General features: G+C 35.8%; 1 protein-coding gene across 3 annotated transcripts in view; it reads right to left on the bottom strand.

Annotated features, from left to right (window-relative positions):
- Positions 1-24,140, bottom strand: part of CSRNP3 (cysteine and serine rich nuclear protein 3) — a 189,354-nt gene that overhangs the window by 51,505 nt on the left and 113,709 nt on the right. For all 3 annotated transcript variants that reach the window (XM_072751810.1, XM_025994290.2, XM_072751812.1), the window contains one exon: positions 20,350-20,520. In XM_072751810.1, the coding sequence (XP_072607911.1) occupies positions 20,350-20,520 (171 nt within the window). The remainder of the gene's footprint in view (positions 1-20,349; positions 20,521-24,140) is intronic.

Below are 24,140 nucleotides of genomic sequence, written 5' to 3'. Positions count from 1 at the left end.
TCATGAATAAAGAAATAAATTCTTTAAAAAAAAAGTGTAAAAGTGAAGAAAAGCAGGCTAGAAGAAGGTCAGTTAAAGAACTGATCATTATAGGGGCCCCTGGGTGGCCCCGGGGTTGAGCATCTGCCTTCAGCTGAGGATGTGATCCCTGGGCTTGGAGATCGAGTCCCACACTGGGCTCCCTATATGGAGCCTGCTTCTTCCTCTGCCTGTGTCTCTGCCTCTCTCTCTCTCTCTCTGTCTCTCATGAATAAATAAATACAATCTTTAAAAGAAAAGAACTGATTATATATGTTATAAAATATGTTTATTATATTATGCATATTTATCATAATAAATAATGCCTTTATTATATATTATCATATCTCATGTACACACAAGGAAGGGGTAAAATTGGGGGATAGTAAACAAAATTTGAGGCCATTTAATCCATAGGTAACATTGACATTTCAGCTGTGGAAAGGGAACTATAGTGTAATATCCTTCAGGTAAATTCCTCCTATGTATGTATGTGAACATCCATTGAATGAGGAAGACCTTATAAAACCAAATATAAGATTTCAGTCACTGGAATTATGCCTACCTACTACCCACTACGGGCTTATTTTACAGAATATAATAGAAAAGCAGTCACAATCTATCAAGGGCCTGCTTAAAATATTTCACAAATCCTATAGTAATATTTAAAAACTTTCCTGCTTTATTAACCTGCACAATTCTTAAAGGAAGCTTTTATGTAGTGTTAATTTGAACAAAGTAATCTTCTAGGATGTGATAGAGACATCCGTGACAAACTAGTAAATGCTGAATGGTCTACCTGGTGGACCACATTGGACATAACCTTATTTCTGAATAAATCATATTTTAATATCTAGAACAATGGTTTTTCAATGTTTTCAAGGCTGGGGCTCCCTTTTACTATCAAAGTTACCATTCCCCACATTACCTTTTAATTGATAAATACATGAAAAGAGAAGCCACTTTGGACTTGTAATTATTTTAACTGAATATAACAGCATCTGCATAGACTTCCAAAAAAAAAAAAAAAAGAAAATTCAAAATATTTATTCACTCTGCAGATGATGTTTCATTTCATTTCTTTTTTTTTTTTTTTTTTTTTTTTGAACAGCAGATGATCAGACATCTTAAATAATTGTTGGGAGGTTTATTCAGGCATGAACTCTGGCTGGATCAAATTGATCAAAAAAGAAAAACCGTAAACATTTAAATTGTTTATATGCTTTATCGTGTAACATTTCTAGAAAGCCATGTTATCAGTAACGATTAACTCCAAAGCTGCTGTTAATTCAACTTTTTAAAAGCTTTTGCAATAAAATATTCTTGCTTATGTTATTTACAGTTGACCTTTAAACAACACAGTTTTGAAGAGCACAGATCCACTTACACATGGATTTTTCTTATAAATACAGTACATACTGTAAATGTATTTTCTCTTCCTTATAATTTTAATAACTTCTCCATTTTATTGTAATACAGTACATAATGCATCTAACAAAAAATATGTGCTAATCAACTGTGTTATCAGTAAAGCTTCTGGTCAATAGTAGGCTATTAGTAATTAAGTTTTTGAGGAGTCAACAGCTTTATGTGGAGCTTTGACTGACAGATGGGTCAGCACCCCTAACTAATCTTCATATTGTTCGAGGGTCCACCGAATAAAATCTCAAGAAATAAGAAAAAAGGTTGCATTTCCTTTGAATGCCCACTTCAGATATATGCCCTTCATTTGAGAATTTTTCTTTGATTTCTAATCCTTACTCTTAGGAAGAAGCTATTCCTCCAGCCAGAGTAATAAGTTTAGCCTAATTAATAATTAAATGAATGACTTCACTATTAAGTTTGAAAGAACTCTTTAAACTCTTTATCTATGGAATTTCTAAGTCCTCCTGACTTCAGTGGTTGCATAGCAATGCAATATCTTTATCAGATTGAGCTAGAAGGGAAATTCCCAAGGTAAAAATGACCTATAGTAGGATCTGTCAGCAAATAAATTCTAGGATACAAGGCAAGAATTTCTGAACCTCCAACTCTTTTCTTTTTGTTAGTGCTTTGCATGTTGTGTGTGCAGAACTTTATAATTGACTTAAAAAGGCATGTTCTCTCTCTGTCTCTCTATCTCTCTCTGACATGTTCTCTCTTGATATTTCTGTCACTTTCTTGATTTTGCCAGCAGCCATGAGGTACAATATGGGTGTATGGGTGGAGGCGATCACACGTGGCTGTCAACAATCCAACTCACCAAGAAGCATTGTTTGCTTCCTAGGCTCACTATTAAACTGTAATGAAATAATTGTGGTAGCAAAAAGAGTCAATGTGATTCCATCCCTATAATCTGCAGATTACGATTTGAGTAAAAAAAAAAAAAAAAAAAAGTTTAGATAAGAAAAAAATACCTTGTGATTTTTAATTTCACAACTCAACACATAGAAAATTAGGACATAGAAGAGAGGATTTTTGTATAATAAATCTCATCTACTCTGTATTCTCCTAGGAACAATTTCAGGTAAAATTATGAATTAGAAGACATTTGACTTTAGTTCTCTTTTTTTGTTGTTCTTTTTCTTGATTTTATTGTAATTCTTCTATTATTCCGATACACAGAACACTACTGGGACCCCATAAACCCTCTATTAGAAACAAAGTCACTCATACTACCTTGGGTGTGCTTGATAGTTTTGTGACTTTAGAGTCCTAATACTGAGGCACTTGGGTGAGTCAGAGGCTGAGCGTCTACCTTCAGCTCAGGTCGTGTTCCTGGGTCCTGGCCTGGAATCAAGTCCCGCATTAGGCTTCCTGTTGCAAGCCTGCTTCTCCCTCCACCTATGTCTCTGCCTCTCTCTCTCTGTCTCTCATGAATAAATATAAATAAAATATTAAAAAAATAAAGTCCTAATATTACAATCCCAAAAGAATGAAAAAAGTGAGTCTAAATGAAAAGGAATGTGTTCTTAACATGTTATAGCATTTTTGAATAGCCTCCCAAACTCACATCATATAAATAATAATATTCATAATGATAATCTAGCATAATCCCTAGCAAAAAACTTCTTTTTCTAACTTCTAATACATTACCACATAATTCTTTAAGCTGAACTCAAAACTTGGTTCTCCTAATAAACCCTTTATTAAGAAAAAAAAAAGCAACAACAACAACAACAAAACAAAACTTCAGAGGATTTCCCATCACTATGATGGATGTTATCTCTAACACTCCATAATCCTTCCACATATATAATTTGCTCTGTTTGGGCTGTGGATGGAGGGAAGAGGTGAATGAATAGCAAAGATTTCTTATTTTTGTTTTGTTTAAGATTTTATTTATTTATTTATTTATTCACGAGAGACATGGAGAGAGAGAGGCAGAGACACAGGCAGAGGGAGAAGCAGGCTCCATGCAGGGAGCCCGAGGTGGGACTCGATCCCGGGACTCCAGGATCATGCCCTGAGCTAAAGGCAGACGCTCAACTGCTGAGCCACTCAGGCGTCCCAATAGCAAAGATTTCTTAATGCCAGTTACATAATTATATAAATGGTATAATCTGTGTAAATGGCAAGTTGTTTAGTTCTTGGTTCATACTGTCTCCCTGTTACTATTGCTCCTCGATAGCAAGGTTGTCTAACTTTGTGAATTTTATAGAGTCCAATTAAATAACAGTACCATTTGAGTGTTAATGTTAGTTAATGCTAATGACAATGACCGCTATGTTAATAAGATAACACTTCAATTTCCAAGAGGGGGAAAAATACTCATAGTTTTTCAAGCAACTGCTTGAAGATGACACAGTAAAAACACCTGCCTCAACTGTGTGACATTAAAACATCACAGATGGAATATTTGTGTTGATCCTTTGGGACTATGGTCTGTATACAAAGATCATGGAGCATCACACATTTTTGAATTGTGTTTTTCTGGTACCGTGATGCATTTTCATTTACTTATTTATCTTCTAGCCAGTTTCTATAGTATTGAAGATAGATATCAGAGCTATCTGATCAAAATTAGGGTTAACCTATATTAGTGGAAGAAAATGAAGCTGAGCTAGCAGTCAGTCTGGGATTAAGTTTGATATTAACATTCAAATTCTAACTAGCTGAGATAACTGATCATAAATCAGCAAAAGAGGACCAGAAATAGTTGAGAAACATAAAAGCAAAGCTGGATTTTTTTTGAATACTAAAATGAAAAATACCTACAAATTATCACCCGAATTCTCTTTTTTCATTTCATTGTAATGAATGGCATGTAATACTCCCCCCCCCAAATTCTTATAGTTTTAAGATTTTGTGATGAGTTAGTATTTACAAAAGTTGACAAAATATTTTGTCAGTTAAAAAAACACTAAAATTTTACACCCAGGGCATTGAAAAGAATAAAAGAGAAGTGCAGAAAAACATAAAAAAACTGGTGAGTTTAAATATAATTATAGAGTGAACCCAGTGGTGTTCTGGTAAATGTTTAACAGCTGGCTCCTCACAAAAAATGCATATATTTATTACAAATTTTACTTATATAAAGAAGCGTAGCCCATGGTTTACAAATAATAATAAAATATAAATTCTCTTTATTGTAATTCCATTTAATCAATTGGTTCTCATGGAATCAACTGTCAATTGATTTTTGCTTAATTTATGTATCCATCACCAACCTCTAGTTGCAACCGACAGATAAAGGTTGTTTAGATATAAATACTGGTTGACATTTTCATTTAAGTAAATGAGACAATAAAGCATTGAAGACATGTTGAGACAACTCATTCATTGATGACATGAATGACTTCTTTGTTAGGTAGGATAATTTTTGACTATTAAAAGACTTTTCATCTTTATATGCTAAGTACAATGCAAAAGCTACAGAAATTACATAATTTTAATTTGTATTCACATTTTCTCATTGCTTTCTTAAGTCTACACAATCTATAAAACAATAAATTCATGATTCTGATATGTGTTGTCTGCCAATCTCCATGATGCAAATACCCACACCATAGCTGAAAAATTCAGTTAATATAATTTTATGTTAATATCATTTTTTTTGGGAATGATTCAAAGTACAAAATAAGCATAAAGACAAAAACTAAAGAGCTATTTGATCAGAAAAACAATCTTTTTGGAATTTCACTGTTTTGATGGTTATAACTGATATTCTTACTCATATATCCTTAAAACTTTGAAAACAATGAATCCAAGTCATATAGTATTCCCACTCTCCTTTACATATGCATAGTTCTATTATTCAGCAATTCTAAGGTAATTAATTATGCTGCTGTATACAAAATATAATTGTGAATATTGGAGAACAAATTGATTGCCAAGAAAAACAATAAAAATAATGTTTGTAAGAAGTGCAAATGGCATTTAACACTTTGGCAAGCATCTTGTGGTTTTATAAACATTTCCTAGACAATGTGAAGGTGAGCATTATAAAAAAAGAGTTAAAGGCCAAGAGCAAATATATTGAATTATAGATGTCTTTACTTTTTAGGCAATACAAATCAAAGCTGCATAACAAAGACTTTTTAAATGAAGTCATTTGACAGTGATTTCGTTTTCTACGTAGAAAGTAGAAAGATTTCTACAAAGCCTAGACTAAGCCTAGACTAAGAACTGCATATCAAAGATAAAGAGAAGTTTTCATTGAGCAGGTCCTTTGAGGCTTCCATAAGGCGTACATTGAAGAGGTCAAACACCACAGTGAGGCTGGCCAGGGCTTGAATCTGGTTCTACCCCTTCCTAACAGTAGGACTCTGGAAAAGTCACTAACCTTCTCTGAACTCCCGTTTTATCATCTGTATGATTAGGATTAAAAGTAATACGCTATTCCTAGGATTTCTGTAACAACTGCATGTGTTAATGCGTGTAAAGTGTAGTAGCAAATATTTTTTAAAACCTCACGTTTTTTTTTTACCATTTCAAAAGAAGCCCACCTTTCTCAGGAGGTAGCAATAGATTTTGTCTCGTAACTGGAAACTTTGAGAGATGCTAACTGGAACAGTAACAACTGGTATTATAATGCATATGTTTATTTACCACCCATGTGTTTGCTAAGTGTGCCAGGTGCTTGAGCAAGCACAGCCCTCCATCCTGCAATGGTTTTCCTGTTCACATGCCTTTCTCTTCCCTAATCCCATATTCTGAGTATATAAGTACACATCTTCAGTCCAATCGACCACATTATCTTCCCTCCCCGCTCTGTCTCCCTCCCTCCTTTCTTCCCTCTGCTTGACTTTTAAGTCTCAAGTTACTATCCATTTGTTCTAGTAAATTGTCCTTGATAACTGTTATAGAAAAATTTCCAGAAATACCTGCGCCAACACTTATTTCTCTCCTGATATTTACACAAAAGTCATGCTTTATTGATGTCCTGATGGTGCCTAGAGTTTAGGAGCCTAAGTCCAAAAGACATCGAACGCTTGCTGTGACTGTTTCCCATAAATCCTATCTTGGAGTACACTCATAAAAGCTCTCACGTGTTTCCATTAAGATGGTCTACAGAAGAGCTCTGCAAATGGCTGATGCTAATGAACTCATAGATGTTTTTAAAGCCTGATGTGGTCAATCAAAGGGGGGGGCAGCTGCCAAAATGCCCCCTCTCTGCAGCTCTGAAACACTTCCCACAGGGAAGGGGGCCTGGCTGGGAGGTACCAGAATGCCCAGACTTACCCTCTCAGTCATAACAATGTCAGCATCTCTTCCTCCCTGCGTTTTTTTCTTGGGAAAGAAAACACTGCTCAGAAAGAGACAAATTCAGCCTCAAAAAATTCTAACAGGGCCAAGTTCTATCAACCACAGCATTTGAATACAAAGGTTTATGATATCAGTGCAAAAAGTTGTATGTGTGCAAGAATTAGCAAGCAAATGGAGCTTTGAACTCAATCCATGCACTCTTTATCGAGCTTCTCTCATTTTTTTTAAAGGTTTTTTATTTATTTATTCGTGATAGACAGAGAGAGGCAGAGACACAGGCAGAGGGAGAAGCAGGCTCCATGCCGGGGAGCCCGATGTGGGATTCGATCCCTGGTCTCCAGGATCGCGCCCTGGGCCAAAGGCAGGCGCTAAACCGCTGCGCCACCCAGGGATCCCGAGCTTCTTTCATTTAAAATGGAATCTGTGTGCTATTGGAGTAATTAGCAGTAGACTTTACTATATTTTCTAAATTGGAAACTGTCAGGAGATGTTTTCAGAAGTTTGAAAAGTGATGCCAGCATGAGAAAGATTGATAATGCTGTTTTCAACATTAATTACAGAAAGCAATAGTATAAAAAAAAGAAAACAATAGTATAACATACAGGATTCAGAGTCAGAATGATGCAAAGATCACAAGCTTATTAGCTTTGTGATTCTGGGCACCTACTTAAAATCAGCATCAGATGCTTCATACGTTGAGCTAATTAAGTAAGAGACCAATGTGAGTGCAGTTCCTAGCACTGAACATTTAATGAAAATTCAATAAATGCTAGTTATTACTGCTATGATTATTATTCTTAATCCTTAGAATTTTTTAGGACTAATGCTGGCAAGAATGATAAGTATATGCTGGAAATTCTTCCTTCTGCAGCAGCCAGGATTGAATATTGTGATGTCTTCTAAGTAATGCTCCACTGCCTAGACTAGGAATAGCAAACAGGTAAGATAGTAAACTGAAAATAGCTTTAAGAAGAATTTCCCTGGATTAGATAGGTTTATCATTATTATTACTATTTTTAAATATAAAGCCTTTAGGAAGATATAGTCTAGGGCCACCATGCCCTCTTGTCATACACCTGGCTGCTTTCTCACAGTTATATCACTTCCTTGGATCTGAAGATCCAGGATTTACATCTGTTACCTAGATCTTTCCAGACTTCTCTCCCACTCTATCAAAAACATAACTGAAATATGTCTCTTTCCTTTGGTGACGTACTGTCCACGTAGGCTGTTTTCTAGGATAACTATTAATAAAATTTGAGTTGTCCCTCATTGGAATCACCATCAGCACAGCTAATACTGTTTGGACCTTTACTAAATAGCAAGTACAGTATAAAGCAATTTGCCTTTATTCACTCATTTAAGCTACCATCAAACTTACAATGTAGGTAGTATTTTTTTTCTATCGGCATTCAAAGATGAGGAAGCCAAATATTAGAGATATTACATTATTTGCCTCTGAGTTGAAAATCTTTGATGAGAATCTAGGCAATTTCAGTCCAGACATTGTATTTTAGAATACTAGATAGGCCACGTATATGTAGATTTTAATAGGCATCCCAAAGGGATTACATTCATGATGAAACTTTCAGTCATGTGGTAGAAGATATTTCAGGACAGAAATGCCTCTTAAAATATACTGTCTAACCGCCTGCACAATCTGTTCACAAGCAGGGTTGACCTCACCGATATTAAAACACAATTAGCACATAGATGAGACGAACGCAGAAATTCAGTTATAAATAACATTTTATGATATCAAATGACCATGAACTTAAAAAATGTACCAGATAAAAAATTTCTGCAATTCTTTCATTCTTTTGTGACTTTCTTTAGAAATTTTCAGTTAGAATATTCCTTTGTGGTAATGAGATGTTCCAGAGTGTTTACTTACACATTTTAGCTAAGGATAGCCTTGAAAATAATTTTTAAAAATCATTTAAGTATCTGAATATTCTACTTATTTCTCCAATAGTTCTCTGCCAACAGACCAACATATATCTTCATTTATTTTTACTCAGTCCTATATTATTAAACTGTCTTTTTTTATAGTTCTAATATACTATGTTTTGAGTATTTTATCTACTTAATCAAGACTTCCTAAAGCAAATCAATTAAAATAATTCACGTGATTTTCACTTATTTATGTGGAAATCACAAGGTAAAATCACCAAATGGAATAATCTGTTGGACTTGTATATAGATATTCCAACTGTACACAAGCATAAACATTGAAAGATATCCTCAAATACGATATAAATAACTCAAGCATAAAGGGTTTTCAGTAGCATATTATATTCAGAGGGAAGAAGGATTACCTGAAACTCATGCAAATTACCATACCTTGAAAACCAATCTATTCTTGCATTTTCCAAATGAAGAAGCAGGTTAAATGATTTAAGTACAGTCAGAGCTGCTTGTAACAGAACTAAGACTATATTGGGGATCTTGTGGCTCCTTGGTTGTGGATTTTCCAATTATAACAAACTGAAGAAATTTGCAATAGAGTCTCATTTTCACAAATTCAACAGATGCATGAGGGAACGAAAAATCACAGCAAACCTAAACATTTTTCTCTCACAATGGCTCCCAAACACAAGCAACTCCTTCGCTGAAGATCAACTAAAGAAACAATATCCTACCTTAACATCACAAGAGGGGGGTCATGTGGGACTAGCTGTATATATAGTGTAACAGTGGATAGTGCACTTTATAAGCACAAGAAGCAATTTCTAACGATAATTTTTCTAAATGTCACTGTACATCCTAGAGCCTAACACCTGGGGAGGATACAGCTCTCTACATTTTAGGATTTAGGCAATGAATGTGTGTGAAGGGATTTCGGGGAAACATTTGGCAATATCACTTGGCTATCACTGTGGACAGGATGAAGACTCTCAATGAATATATTAAATTTAGTTCTACTTACTGACCTCATTTGGCCTGGAAGTTTCTAATGTGCTACAGGGCTCTTCAGCCTTTTCCTATTAGGAATACAATGCTAAGCAAAACAGGCACACAAATATAAACAAATATATAAAAATATACAAGTATAAACAAATATACTTAGGCACCTGCGTGGTTCAGTTGGTTGAGCATCTGACTCCTGATTTTGGCTCGGATCATGATCTCAGGATCACAAGATTTGAGCTTCTTGCTGAGCATGGAGCCTGCTTGGGATTCTCTTTTCCTCTGCACCTTCACCCCCTACTTGTGCTTGCTTGCTCGTGCTCTCACGTGAATGTGTGAGCGCTCTCTCTCTCTCTCTCTCCTTGACTCTCAAAGAACCAAACCAAAACAAATACCCTATAAAATAGTTCAAATTGTGCTATGTACTGTGAAGGGAAAAAAAAGGATGCTGGGAAAGTGAATGGTGGGATAATCTATAGACTTTGATCTCTAGCAAAAGTTATGTAGAACTTGCTAAAAATGATAAAATATCCAAACTTCCAGAAATAATATGTACTTACTATCCATATTTTTTAAAAAAGATTTTATTTATGTATTCATGAGAAACACAGAGAGAGAGGCAGAGACATAGTCAGAGGGAGAAGCAGGCCCCATGCAAGGAGCCTGATAATGGGATTCGATTCTGGAACCGTGGGATCATGCCCTGAGCCCAAGGCTGATGCCCAACTGCTGGGCCACCAGGCATCCCTTACTATCCATATTTAACGGATGTTAGTATTTTACCATATTTACTTCAGATTGCTAATTTAAAATATAAACAAAAGCGAGGAAGTACAGGTAAGCACCTACCACCCATTCTTACACTCTTCATCTCACAGGTACTGATCCTTACATTGCTGTGTATCATTCATTCCTATACATATTTTTACTTCTATAAAATATAGTATTGTTCTGTGTGTTTTCATTACTTAAGTGTATCACATAGAGTTTTGCAACTTGCATATGTCACTTAGCAGTACATACATGTAAACTTGACCATTCAGTTCAATATGTTATTCAATTTATGATTATATGAGCAAACTACAGTTATCCAATCCTATACTGATGCACAGTTAATCTTTCTTTTAACTTTCATTATGGGGTTTGCTAGGTGATTGAACCATCTGACACTCACACTGGCATTGTGGGAGTTCCCGCATCCGCACTTGCTTGTCAATATGTGATATTGTGAAACATTAAAATCTGATGATTTGATACATGTAATATGGTGTCTTCTTTCAATTTTAATTTCCCTTATTATTAACCGAACTGAACATCTGTTCAGAATTGTATTAGTTCTTTTTTTCTGTGTCTTATCTATTCATGTTCTCTTTTTTTTATTGCATTGGCTCTTCTTTATTTTTGTAGGAGTTCCTTTTATATTCAAATACTAATTTCTTATCAGTTAGTGAATTGCAAATATTTTTCCAGTCTGCAGCTCATCTTTTTCTACAGCGTTTATAGTATAGTTTGTTTTTTTACTTTTAGGTTTTTAGTTCATTGGGGATTAATTTTCATGTATGGTATGAGGTAGGGATCTAATTTTATCTTTTTCTTTTAGAGAGAGAGAGAGAGCACATGTGCTCAAGAGCTGAGGGGAAAGGACAGAGGGGGAGGGAGAGAGAGAATCTTCAGCAAGCTCCCCTCTGAGCACAGAGCCTGAAGAGGGGCTGGATCTCACAACTCTGAGATCATGACCTGAGCCAAAATCAAGAGTCAGATGCTCGACAGACTGAGCCACCCAGACAGACGCCCCACTAATTTTATCTTTTTTAATGTGACTGGCCAGTTGTTAAAAGGTCATTTATTAGAACAATCTCTCCTTTTCCAACTCATCTTCAGTGTCCTCCGTCACATACCAAACTGCCATTTAAATGTGGTTTTGTTTCTAAGCTCTCTATTTATTCCATGTGCAGTCTGAGCTAATTTTGTGTTTTAACTATTGTAGCATTTGAGGTATTGAAATCTCTAAAGGTCAGCATGCTTTCCTTTTTCCTTATTCTTTTTCAAAATTTTACTTGGTCATTTTTTAAGCCCTTGACCCTTTCACAGGAATTTAAGGATAAGTTGGACCTACATGCTTTTAAAATGTATTATGTAAAATGTTAATTATATAAAAATATAGAGTAATATATATATATTTTCAATCTCATTTTCTCTCTCTCACTCTTCTTTTTTTTTCTGGGTTATTTAAAAGTAAGTCCAAGATAGCATTTTTCACTGTAAAATTTAATCTCTAAGAGATGAAATATACATCTCTAAGAGATGAGAACTTTGGGCCTGCCTTCCTTGGATGGGTGATCAGGGACAGCTCCAGGAAAGAGCTGATATTTAAGCTGAACCTGAAGTATAAAGCGACAGTCATGCAAAGACTGTCCCAGGCAGGACCTTAGGGCAAGAAGAGTTTGTTAGGTTACACTTAAAACTAATATTACACTGTATGTTAACTAATTAGAATCTAAATAAAAACATTAAAAAACAAACTGACTCGGGACTCTTGGGTGGCTCAGCGGTTGAGCGTCTGCCTTCAGCTCAGGGCGTGATCCTGGGATCCCGGATCGAATCCCACATCGGGCTTCCTGTGGGCCCTGCTTCTCTCTCTCTCTCTCTCTCTTTCTCTCTCTCTCTCATGTCTCTCATGAATAAATGGATAAATCTTTTAAAAAAATAACCTGACTCATGATCAGTGTGACTGAATTTTAGAGATGAAGGGAAGACTGAGAAGGGAGGTTGGGGAGGAATGCATGGGCTCAATCGTGGGGCTGGATAGGGTTTTGGAGGCCTCAGTAATGAGAACATCCGAAAGCAACTTAAGGATTTAAGTAGGGAAGTGATGAGAGCCAATGTACTCCTGCAGAGAGATAACACTGAGGCTCCCACACGAGAGGAAGCAGAAAACAGCTGGAAGGCTCCTACAGGAGTCCAGGAGAGAGACAAAAGTCAGATGTCCTTGGGTGGCAACACAAATGGAGGTAAGTGGACAGATCAGAGGCATATTTATAGAACACATGACTGGGGGAGGAAAAGCAAAGAAGGAAACAATAACAGAATTTCTGATCATCTGGAATAAAGAGCTAAGTCTGACGTTACCATTTATTAAGGCTAAATCTGAGGTCTTGATGCTGAATTTAAACCAAATCAAACAACAACTAAAGGAACTGTATTTATATAATGTTAGTGATCTGACTTGGTAATGCCTTTTTTTTTCTTAGCCGAATCAAAGGATGGTGAAGGTGAAAGCAACTCGGACTCCCTCAAGTGTGTTATACAGCTACTGCATAAAGAGCTGCACGGCATCCAATTAAACAGTGATGTTTCTGCCTGGGAAAGCTATATATAAGCAAATGAAACCAGAAAGGTACATGTTAGGAATACATAATTACAGTCAGACCCTATTTAAAACACGGTTCACCATTACATGTATTTGGATATAATAACTGCTAAATCAAGATCCTGATATATCACAATGACACCCATCAAAATCATAAATTACAGAGTTAGCTTGTAAATTGGTATTTATTTCCACTAATGCCCCTGCCCTTATAAAGTCCTACAATAAATGCATTATTTTTTTTCCTCTGTATGGTTTAGTTGTACTAAAAAAAAAAAAAAAAAAAAAAGACCACTCTTTACAAAGCTAACTGTTATTTATCAAGCCTTTAACAGTAATTGAACTTGCACCAGTCAGCACTGAGAAGAAAACAAGCGTAAGCTCTGTAAATCTCCAGAAAAGATAAGGTGTGTGCACCAGTAACTACCTTGTGAAACAGAATTCGGGCAGTGGTGGATACGTGCTTTAGTGCTATTAGGCTGTGAGTTTCTACGGAAGCTGAATCATGTCTCATTGACTTTTATATTTCTAGCTCCTACTACTTGTGCAGTGAATGGCAAACAGCACGTGTTTAATAAGCATCCATTCATTCATCCATTTATGGAAATATTTATTAAGTGTTTACTAGAAGCTGGGCATACAAAGACCTATTTCCTGCCTTTGATGAGCTTATACTCATTCCTTCAAAACTCATTTTGAGTGCCCTGTTTAAAGGGAGAAGGACAATTATTGAAGGCAGGGTCTACAATGATGAGAAGGAAAGGTCTGCTGCAGATGAGGTAGCAGGTGGAGTGACACGAGTCTGACACACTCTGCGCTGTGAAGTGGGAGAGAAAGCCGACTGGGGGCACCTAGCAGGATGGCAGTGAGGCAGTCCTGAGCAGCTGAGTCTGAAATGCACAGTGGTTTTTTTTTTTTTTTTTTTTGCCATTTTCTTTAAAACTTCTTTCAAGTTTTCAGATATTTGAATAAAAAGGGAATATGGAATGAAGAATATAGGAAGAAAATGATTAAAACCTCTGGCCTCCAAATTAAAAAACAAAACCCCCCAAAAACCCAGAAATAATGGAGCACATGGTAAAAGGTAGGAAGATAGGTAAAAACAAGAGGTGGGGAAAATAAGATGAGGTAAAAAAAAAAGTGGTCAGGGAGGAAGCACATGGAAGGAAAAGGAGTTGTGGTCTGAGTTCAGAATACTGGAATGTGATATTTTGGTGGTAGAGCTGTTGCAGTTTGTAACAATATGCTGGGTAAGGCTGTGCACATGGGCAATTGAATGGAGTGGAGGTAAAGGACATAAATAGGATAGAAATAATGACTTCAGAATAGAGGTGGTCAGGGAAACATGAGGCTAATGGTTCAGTGAGCCCTCACGTGGCTACTGACATGATGGTTTGGGGGGAAATCCTGGGATGGAAAGAAGACACAAAAGCACAGTCAAAATTTGTGAATGTTGGCAAAATACCAAAAGATTCAGGTAAAGAGCAGAGTAAAATGAGAGACTTGGTAAAGTTTTTATGGAGAAAAAAATATTTGATGTGAATCTTAAAGCAGATACAGAACTTCATAGACACTGGGAGGCAGACAAGACATTTCAACCCGAAGGATGGTCTCAATAAGGCCAGAGGAGGCAGCAATGGTCAACCATCTCTGATTCATCATACCGGCTCTCTCAGATCTCTCAGATGAAATGATCTGAAAACAATTCCATTGCATTGGAATTGGACTTTACAGTGCATTCAAATGAGTATTTTCTAAATGGACCACTGACTCATATCTATCATCCTCCACTCCAAATTATATCCCATATTCCCATTTCCCCAACCAACTAAATACCTGAAGATTCAACTGGCCATGTCTGGTGTTCAGATAGGGACACTGACCTAGTATAAGTACATCTGCAACCGGTTCCAGGTCTGATCTGACAAGGGCCATCCTAACTGGTCTTCAACGCAGGGGATGCAGACGATCTGGAAATTTCTTAATAGTACATTTTCTTGACTTACGCTGCTTACCTCTTCTTACTTGGTCTCAGATCTAATTTAAGATACTTTTTGATCCTCATTCTTAGAATCATATTATCACAGAACTGAAAAGAGATTTTGAGGGTCATGTGACCCCACCTCCTGCTTAATCAAAGACTTCCCTTAAAACTCCTGTGTTGGGTTCCTGCTTGAACATTCCTCCATGGTTTGAAAAATCAAAGGTTCAGAGGTAGATTGCTACGTTTATCTTTGGCATAGGAAGTTCCCAAAGTAAACCACAGTGCTGGGTAGACATGACCTGCCCCCGCATATTTAAGTTGTATTTACCACTTGTATTCTATCATTTTGTCACATCTGAAAGCACCGACCTCAGAACCTGGAATATAAGATACACTCTATTCATTGGAACTGAATCTAAATCTTCAGTGCATTTTAACTGCTTGCGTAAGAGAATAGGTATGTTTTAGTCAAACTTCCAGTACAAAGTTTCGTGGCAAAATCTGTTTTCTGTGGATTCTTGATCTCTAATCCCATTAAGAAATGTGCAGTCAGTGGGAGGGAAATGACATTGGAGAAACAGTCTGACTCGGTTGCACATGGTAGCATATTTTTGCCCTGTGTGGGCTCAGAGAGGAAAGGGAGGGAAATAAAGAAAAGAAAGAGGAGGGAGGGGAAACACAATCTTAGCCTTCAGGTAAATTAAGAATACATCTCTGAATGGTAATTTCTACTTTTAAAAAATGGCTACAATAATAGCTTCTAGTCACACAACAATTTTGGGATATCAAATGAACCCAAGAATGTGAAAGTGATTTGTCCATAAGAAAATAGTATCCCTCTTTATATAAGACATCTACTACCTGCTTCCACGTGCAGTTTAGAACTATCCTTTTACTTCTTGATATTTTTACTTCCTGAATTCTCTACACTTATTTGTAGAAACAGTGTTTCAGGAAAAATAATGTGTTGCTTTTGGGGCGATGTTTCATCACACAGCTTCTCATTACTTGTGCGAAGCGCCAAGAACCTTGAGAGGGCAGGAAAAAAATCCTTCCTCTCTAGCTTCACTGCAGCTTTCCTTTCGACAGTGCTCCAGTACAGGCTGATTGGCTATAGAACCACAGGGATTTGATGAAACAAAGCGTTCCACAGCAATACAGAATCCAGATGCTTCTATCTCAAGGGAAGTACAAGATATGACCTTGGTTGATCGTTGGTAAGCATGCTAGTTGCCTAGCAAAACTCAGAAGTCCGTGGAAAAAAGGCATAATTCCCTTATTGATTTATATTTTGAAGCTTTCACAATGTGATGCGCTGCAAATGGAGTATCCTTACAGAAAGCTTAGAATAGCATGGAATTTTTTACTACCACAGCTGCTGACACGTACCAAACAATCTTATCAATGCCTGTATCTGTAATGACAACAAAATGTTATGCTACACAATATGTCTATGCCTATAAAGCACTGAGAACGTGGGATATTTTTAATTTGAAAGATGAGCTCATGATGGGTGAGATTTAAATAACCATGTTTAAAAAAATCTCAATGTGAAACTAAATTTGGTTTCCTAATGCTACACAAATTTGATAAGTCATCAAAAATCCTTTACTCTAAGACAGTTTTTTTTTGAAAGTAGAGATAAATGCTAAAGAAACAGAATTCACCAATAATAACATTCCTAAAAATTTATATCCATAGATTCACATGCAGATAAGACCACTGCGGCTAAGTACATACTTTAATTGAGATGAAAACAACCCCAAACATTTTCTAAAAACCTGTACATAAATTTTTGGACAAGTGAATAATCTGAAATGCATTTCTAGAAACAAGAAACCCTTTCAACTACTCTTCTCACATCAGTTAACATCCTCAGGTCTTTCACACAAAAAAATATTCTAGGTAGAATTTTTATCTCTTGATTCTGTGCTTTTCCCTCCTATTTTTTCTCCCTCTCCATAACATGAATACAGTGAACTAAGCAGACTATTTATTGAAAAAGGTACTTTTAAATTAATAATTTAATTATCTCTAAAAATTATGAAAAATCTGTCAGATTTCACTTAATACAGTTAAATCAGCAATTTAGTAAACTAACACACTGCCAACTACCACTGATAATAAGTGATGAGCTGAAAGATTTTGAGAACTTTTTTTTAATACGTATTTTAATTTTTTTAAGATTTTATTTTTAAGCAATCTCTATACCCAATGTGGGGCTTAAACTCATAACCCGAGATCAAGAGTCAGGCACTCACATTTTGATGACTTGTTGAACATCATAAAATATGTCTACTTTCTTTAATAAGAAAAATCATTCTGTTAGACATAACTTATAAAAGTTTTTACTAGTTAGCTGCAGTATTGCATGATTTAGCTGATTATGCCATTTCAAACTGCTGTCCACATACATAAACACAATTTGAACCAAAGTCATCATTTTAGTTTAAATTTAAAGCTTTTTTTGTTGTGGGAGACATAAAATATCAATAGAGATGAAAATTAATAAGTATTGAAATTCATCTATCTTTTTTTTTAATACCTCAGAAAAATCAAATCATTATCAGTGCTTAGGCGGTTATACCATTCCTCGCTTTTACACATACATCAGTTTTCCCTGATGGTATAGGTGAAATTTTATATTCGTTTTCCTTAACATTATCTTATGAACATTTTACATAATTGTCATAAGGTCTTCAGAACTATCATGAAAATCAATTGTGTAAGTCACTATAACTTAATGGAGCATTTCCCTGCTCCTAAACATCTTATCTTTCTCTTCCCCACCTCCAACCCCCATTTTTTACTATCACTAATCACCAACATTTTCACTTCTGCAGTTTTTTTCTTGTTTTTGATGTTTCATCCTTTAGGTAAACTATCTAAAGTACAGATTTATGAATAATATTGTGGCTCTTGTATTAACCAAGTGCTTTGTAAATTTCACTGTCATTAGTTACAACGTACGTACATGTGATTTATACTGTGACTTTCACCGACACTCAGGTCTTAGTAGTTTTTATTGGAGAGAAGAGCTCTAATTTCAGAGATGAAATTTCTGTGACTTCATACTAATGGAAGCCCATTAGTATTGTTTTAATCTGCATTGTTATTATTATTGTTAAATGCTTTAAAATGTTTGCTAATCATATTTCCTATTGTGTGGATCGTCTTTGGGGGTTATCTAAAAATTCATGTGTTTTTTTATTAAATTAAATATAATAAATAGTACATTTAATATATCATAAATATTTTGCAATGTGACTTTGTTACTTCAAAGCTCAGATAATGATCCTACCAAAGACAAATAAGCGATATCCCCATAATTTGATTTAAAAAATTATTTAATCCATCTGGAGTGTATTTTGGCTTATGTTGTGAGATGTGTATCTAAATTACTTCTTTCTCAAACTCCAACACCACAACCATTTATTAAATATTTTTTCCTTTGTCATTGCTCTGTAGTGCTCTATTCTTATATATTAAACATATATAACATGTTGAGATTTTTCTATATTTTCCTAGATCTAACACAGTATCAAAAAAGATAAATTATATCATTTTCTATTATGATTTGAGGTCTGGAATGACTTTTCAACCTTTATAGCTTCTTTTTAAAAATAAACCTACATTCTCATTAGCTTATTTTCCCAAATAGATTTTTGTCATTCTATTGCCTTCTAAGAAAACGCAGCTGAGAACTTTATTGACATTATGCTTATATGTATAGATTAATGTGGAAAGCTTTAATAATGATTTTTATATCCAGAAACATAACTTATCTCTTTACTAATTCATCTAATTCTTTTATAATTCACATTAAACATTTTAGAGATATGTCCAATATTACACACGTAAGGAGCAGCATGAGGTAATGGAAAAAAGCAAAGACTATGAAGTGAAACACACACACATATATATATGTATCTAGGCTCAAATCGTATGTGATCTTGGGCAAGGTGCTTAGCCTCTCTGAGCCTCGGGTATTTCCTCTTAAACTGAAGGTAATGGTACCTCCAGAACTGATAAAAAGAGTAGGGATAATGTATATAAAGCTTTTGGAGCATTCATGTATCCAATAAATGTTAGCTATGATCATAATTTTCAATATAACATGTTCTTAGTACTTAGCATTTTACAAAGTTGTTTCATGTATATTATCTCACTTGCTCTGTTGATTCTCATGAAACTCCATCAGATGATCATGTTGTTGCTATTATCACTCTTCATATAAGACCAAATAGGTACACATGTATCTTCTTTTAAATCAAAAACACAAGCTCACCTCATATCATCATGACATATATAAATGTATTTGTAGATCTCCCACATTACACAATAACCATGTCCCTGAATATTTTATGTTTTTTTTATCTGCTATGATCATTGTAATTGCCCTTTCATTATATTTTCTATTAGTTTTGCCTGTTTAAAGGAATGCTTCTGGTTTTAGTATGTTTGTTTCATACTCATCAGTTTTATTGAGATCCTTATTACCCTTTAAAACTATTGCTAATTCTTTTGGTTTTCTGGGTGGTCACATTTCCAAAATCAATCCTATGTTACAGAATCATATATTAATAAAATCAGCCACTTAATTGAAAAATGGAGAAATGAAGACTCGTTATCTACTATGGTATCAAGATATAGTAAAATCTTCCTGTGGAAAACATAAATTTAAGAAGATCGTTTAGCTATTACTAATCTACTCCTTTTAGCTTGTGGATTGTATTACTTTAAGAATTTTTCTCATCAGTCCTGCAAAACTCATAATACCTTTCTTGACAGGAAAGGCTACCATTAGAGTGTGGCAGAAAAAGGAATCAATGAGAAGGCATACATCTCTTTTTTATCTTTGTGGGCTTTAAATATTATTCTTGAGGATAAAGGATAAAAGAATGAGCAGAAAGAAGTATCAACTGCATGCACTTGCATACTTGGAAGAGTTTCGCAGCTTCCTCGTCTCTTCATGCATGGTTGGCAAGCTCTTTCTCATCATAACCTTGACCTTCCACTCCCAAATACATCCATTTTCTTCCTCTTCCCCCCCCAATATGTTTTCAGCTATGAGGGGATACATTTTTGTGCCTAGACTTGTCTATCCCCATCTACTCTCAGTAGGATTCTTCCTTTAAAAATTATTAATAATAAAATACTATTTTTCCATTGAGTCAGTCGGTTAACACCATCAAATAATCCATTGCCAAAAGCAGTCCAAATAAATCTACTGATGCCTCTTAATCATGTTTTGTTTTTATATCAATTACAAAAACAAAACAGAACTAGTAATAAAGGTTTAAAAAAATGATCAAGATGACATTTATTTTCACTGCCGCATTAGATGACAACCAGCTTCTGGTATGGTTTCAGTACTCACGGGGAAAATGATTAGAAGTGGATGGATTGACACTGTCCCCACTGTCAGCACTTTCACTGCTGGAAACTTCATCATCTGATTCCCGCACAGAGGAGCAGGGTGAGGAGCCGTCAACTTCTTCAAACTTCCTCTTTAAAATTCCACTCATAGCTGCGGCGCTGTCACATGTACCTGTAACAGGAACGGGAGCAACGAAGCATTGAAATATTTGACCGCTAGATGTGTAGCCAAGGTCTCCAGAGTCGTTTGTGTGTGTGTGTGTGTGTGTGTGTGTGTGTGTGTTTAATATATGAGCTGAGCCTTTCCTTGAAAAGATCACTAAGCAGTTTTTTAAAAAATATTTTCAAATTAACAAAAACTAAATTAAATTAAATACGAGCAACTATTTGGTTACCAAAATGTGCTTTTTAAAAAGATGCAGTTCATTATAGTGTAATGTCTCTATTCTTTTTTTTTGTTGGCAAATTGAGAAAATCCACCTGAACCCATGAAATTCTGTAACGAAAAAAATGCCAATATTTCCTCAAAGTCCTAAATGTTTCTTGCCTTATACAAAATTCCTCTGAAAGAAACACAGATAAGTATGCAAAAACTTCATAGTCTGAGTTTTAAAATGCAAGAACCTAATTAGCTGAACACAACAAAGCCTATGAAATCAGTTCTAAATTTTAGGGTGTTTCCATTTCAGTACTGCAATAAGATGAGATGTGTTCCCAGGACACCTGGTTACTGAAGCCCTTGCCACGGTTTCAGAAACTTCCTAAGGCTATTTACCTGAGAGATGGTGTTGAGTGGGAAGAGGGATGGGTGGGAGTGGTTTCTCCTAAATGCTTTCTCTAGGATGAATGGGCTTTCCTCTCTCCTTGGGCTGCCCTTTCTTCACCTTCCCCATTTACCTTGACGTATGCATAGTCAGCTAAAGAGCATAAACTTTCCTTGCAGTGTAAGGATATTTCAGGGAATTACCTATATATAAATTAGCTTAAATATATATATATATGTATATATATATGCACATGCTCTTACATTGCTAAATTAGGTTAACTTCCATCTCATTTATGTCAGCTGATTTTAACTCTCATTTGAGTTCATGAAACCATTCTCTCGTTTTCCTGCCAGTGTGTAGCCATCAGTCTTGTTGATTGAGAGGAAGCAAGACTTAAAACTATTCTAGATACTGCCCTCAGACGTCTCTGAAATCGCCCCACCCTCCTCTGTGCAGATCACACAGCAAGCAGTCTGCCCCAGTCCTTCAGCTGAGCCAGCTCTCCAAGGTCTAATTCTGTAGTTTTTAAGTGGGCTACTTGGATTAGCAGCATCAGCATCACCTGGTGGGGGGGATTGTGAGAAACGCAAATTCTTGGGCCCCACTTCAGATCTACTGAATCAGAAACTCCCAGGAGGCAGTGCCTAGCACTCTGCATACTCAAATTGGAGGACCACTTGTCTCGTTTCCAGTCTGCTCTTCAGCAGCTCCCTTCCTGGGCTCTTCCTTCCTTTGGGGTGTCCGCATACCAGCCCTAGAGTGACAGAACTCAGTACTGAAAACCTGGCCAAAATCTCTTCTTTTGCCATCCCCTGTGTGATTTCTTATAAAATTAAGTAGAGTACCAGATGTCTCATAAGTATTTATCATTAATTTCAATCTACTCATCTAAGTACATGTTGAGTAAGTGGTATGTATATGCTTGACTCCTTGAGTGGAGTAGATGATACAAAAGGGAGTAGAACACGTTACCTGCCCTCAAGGAGCAAATATCCACTACGCTGTTTCATCCCACTGAGAGTACTCCCAAATTCATGTTCTACTGCCTTGTGTTACAAATCCACATCTTTTGCATGACTTATATTAACAATGCAGGTAACTGATAGCCATATGAAGATATTGCAATGTCCACTCTCTGAGAATAAAATCTCTATTCTGACTCTGATTTTTACCACTATTCAAATTAGCATATTATTTTCTCTATCTTAAAGAGTGTGAAATGCATAAAATGTTCATGCATATCTGAGCAGGGTAAGAGAAAAAAAAAGATATTTTAAGTAAAGTTCTTGAAATAAAAGTAGGACAGGATATAAATTTTAAAATGGTTCACTTCAAACAAGATGCAAAGTAATTCATGAGGGAGAGACTCCAAGACACAAAGTAATACAAGATGGAAACCCATGTTTAAAAAGTACATTTTTATAATAAGACATTGCAACGAGAACAGTTAAAAACCATACCGTTAAGCTCTATTTCCCCATTCCATCACTCCCAGCATCTTTAGGAAAGGCAGATTTCTCAAGAACCAAGGACATTCAATTAGACCACAGAGAACCATGTTCCAATATTGTAAAAAGTGGTACTCAGTACTCTTCTTCTAGGAATAAGAAGGGAAAGTTTTGGAGGGATGATAAGGAAAGTGAAAAATCTCTCTTTCTTTTTGTTATCACATTTGGGACTGGGAAGCAAGGAAGTTGCAGGTTAGATACAATTTCTGTCTTCATCTTTGAGATTGAAAGAGCCTGAGCTAGACACAGCTCTAAAGAAAGAAGGGACATCTGACCACTTAGTTTGGGATTAGTATGTAAGCTGGAAATCAAAAATTCAAATCATTACAGAGGGGCATAGCCTTAACATATACCCATGATATTGGTTAAGTGCTGAATTTAACCAGTATTATTAAATGCAGCAAGGAAACATAGCACTTGTTTAGTTCCATTGCCTTTAAAAAGTACTTATGTGAGTGCAACAAGATGTCACAACAGATTATGAGAGTCAAATGACCCATTGTTTATAGGAATACAACCACTCATCTAAATCCAAAGGTGGAGTGGTAAAATGAGCATGTGGTTTTCTTCTACATCATCTACACTATCTCACTAGGGAGGAAAGAATACAAGAACTCAGGGGGAAGGCCCTGTTAAGAAAGGAGTTGTATATACCTGGTTTGTTTGCATCATGTATTGGTTTTCCTAGAATTTCAGGATGACAGTATGTGGCTAGTTAGGTACAGATGCAAGTGAGTAGAATGAATCCCTGTCTTATGGCTGCCACAGCTCCTTAAATATACACTTATCATATTTTTGTTCCTAAAGATGAGACATTATGAAACTTCTTGGATATGAAGCCAATGAAAAAGTGGTCAACATTTCAAATTGGCTTTATATAGCATCAAAGCCCAGAGAACAGAAGATAAATCTGGACAGGCATTAATTTGTTCTAAATATGAGAAGCCGAAAGTCTAAGCCTCAATAACAGCCATTTTAACACAGCTACTGTTTTCCAATTCATGAAACATATGCTAGTCAAGAGCGTCACCATTTCTCATTTGGACTAGGACAAGAGCTTCCTAATTATTCTCTCCTATCTACTACTGTTTGCTTTCAATGTGTTTTCCAGGTTGCAAGCAGAATGATAAATCTAAAATGCAAATCTTATCATGTCAGTCTACAGCTTAAAACTCTTAAGTGGCTTTGGATTGTCTTAGGATGAGTTCAAAATCCTTAAAATGGCTTATAAAGTCCTTAGCAATCTACTTTGGCTAACCTTTTCAGCGTCGTTTTGAGCCATTGCCTTGTTGTCACTATTTTAGCTCTCATAATCTTTCAGTTTCTCCAACCTGCCATTTCTCCCTGGCCTACAGGCCTTTTGATATACATTCCTTCCAATCTCCTTTTTAATTTATTTTCCCATAGCACTTACCACCTTCCAAATCCATGTTACTTATTTATATATTTGATGTTTATTGCTGACCATTTTCATCCCTTGCTAAGAGATACAAGGGCAGGGATCTTTGTCTTATTTA

Source organism: Vulpes vulpes, chromosome 3 (assembly GCF_048418805.1).
Source record: "Vulpes vulpes isolate BD-2025 chromosome 3, VulVul3, whole genome shotgun sequence".
Lineage (NCBI taxonomy): Eukaryota > Metazoa > Chordata > Mammalia > Carnivora > Canidae > Vulpes > Vulpes vulpes.
The sequence above is the reverse complement of the archived record's forward strand: the minus strand, read 5'-3'. Positions and strand labels throughout refer to the sequence as shown.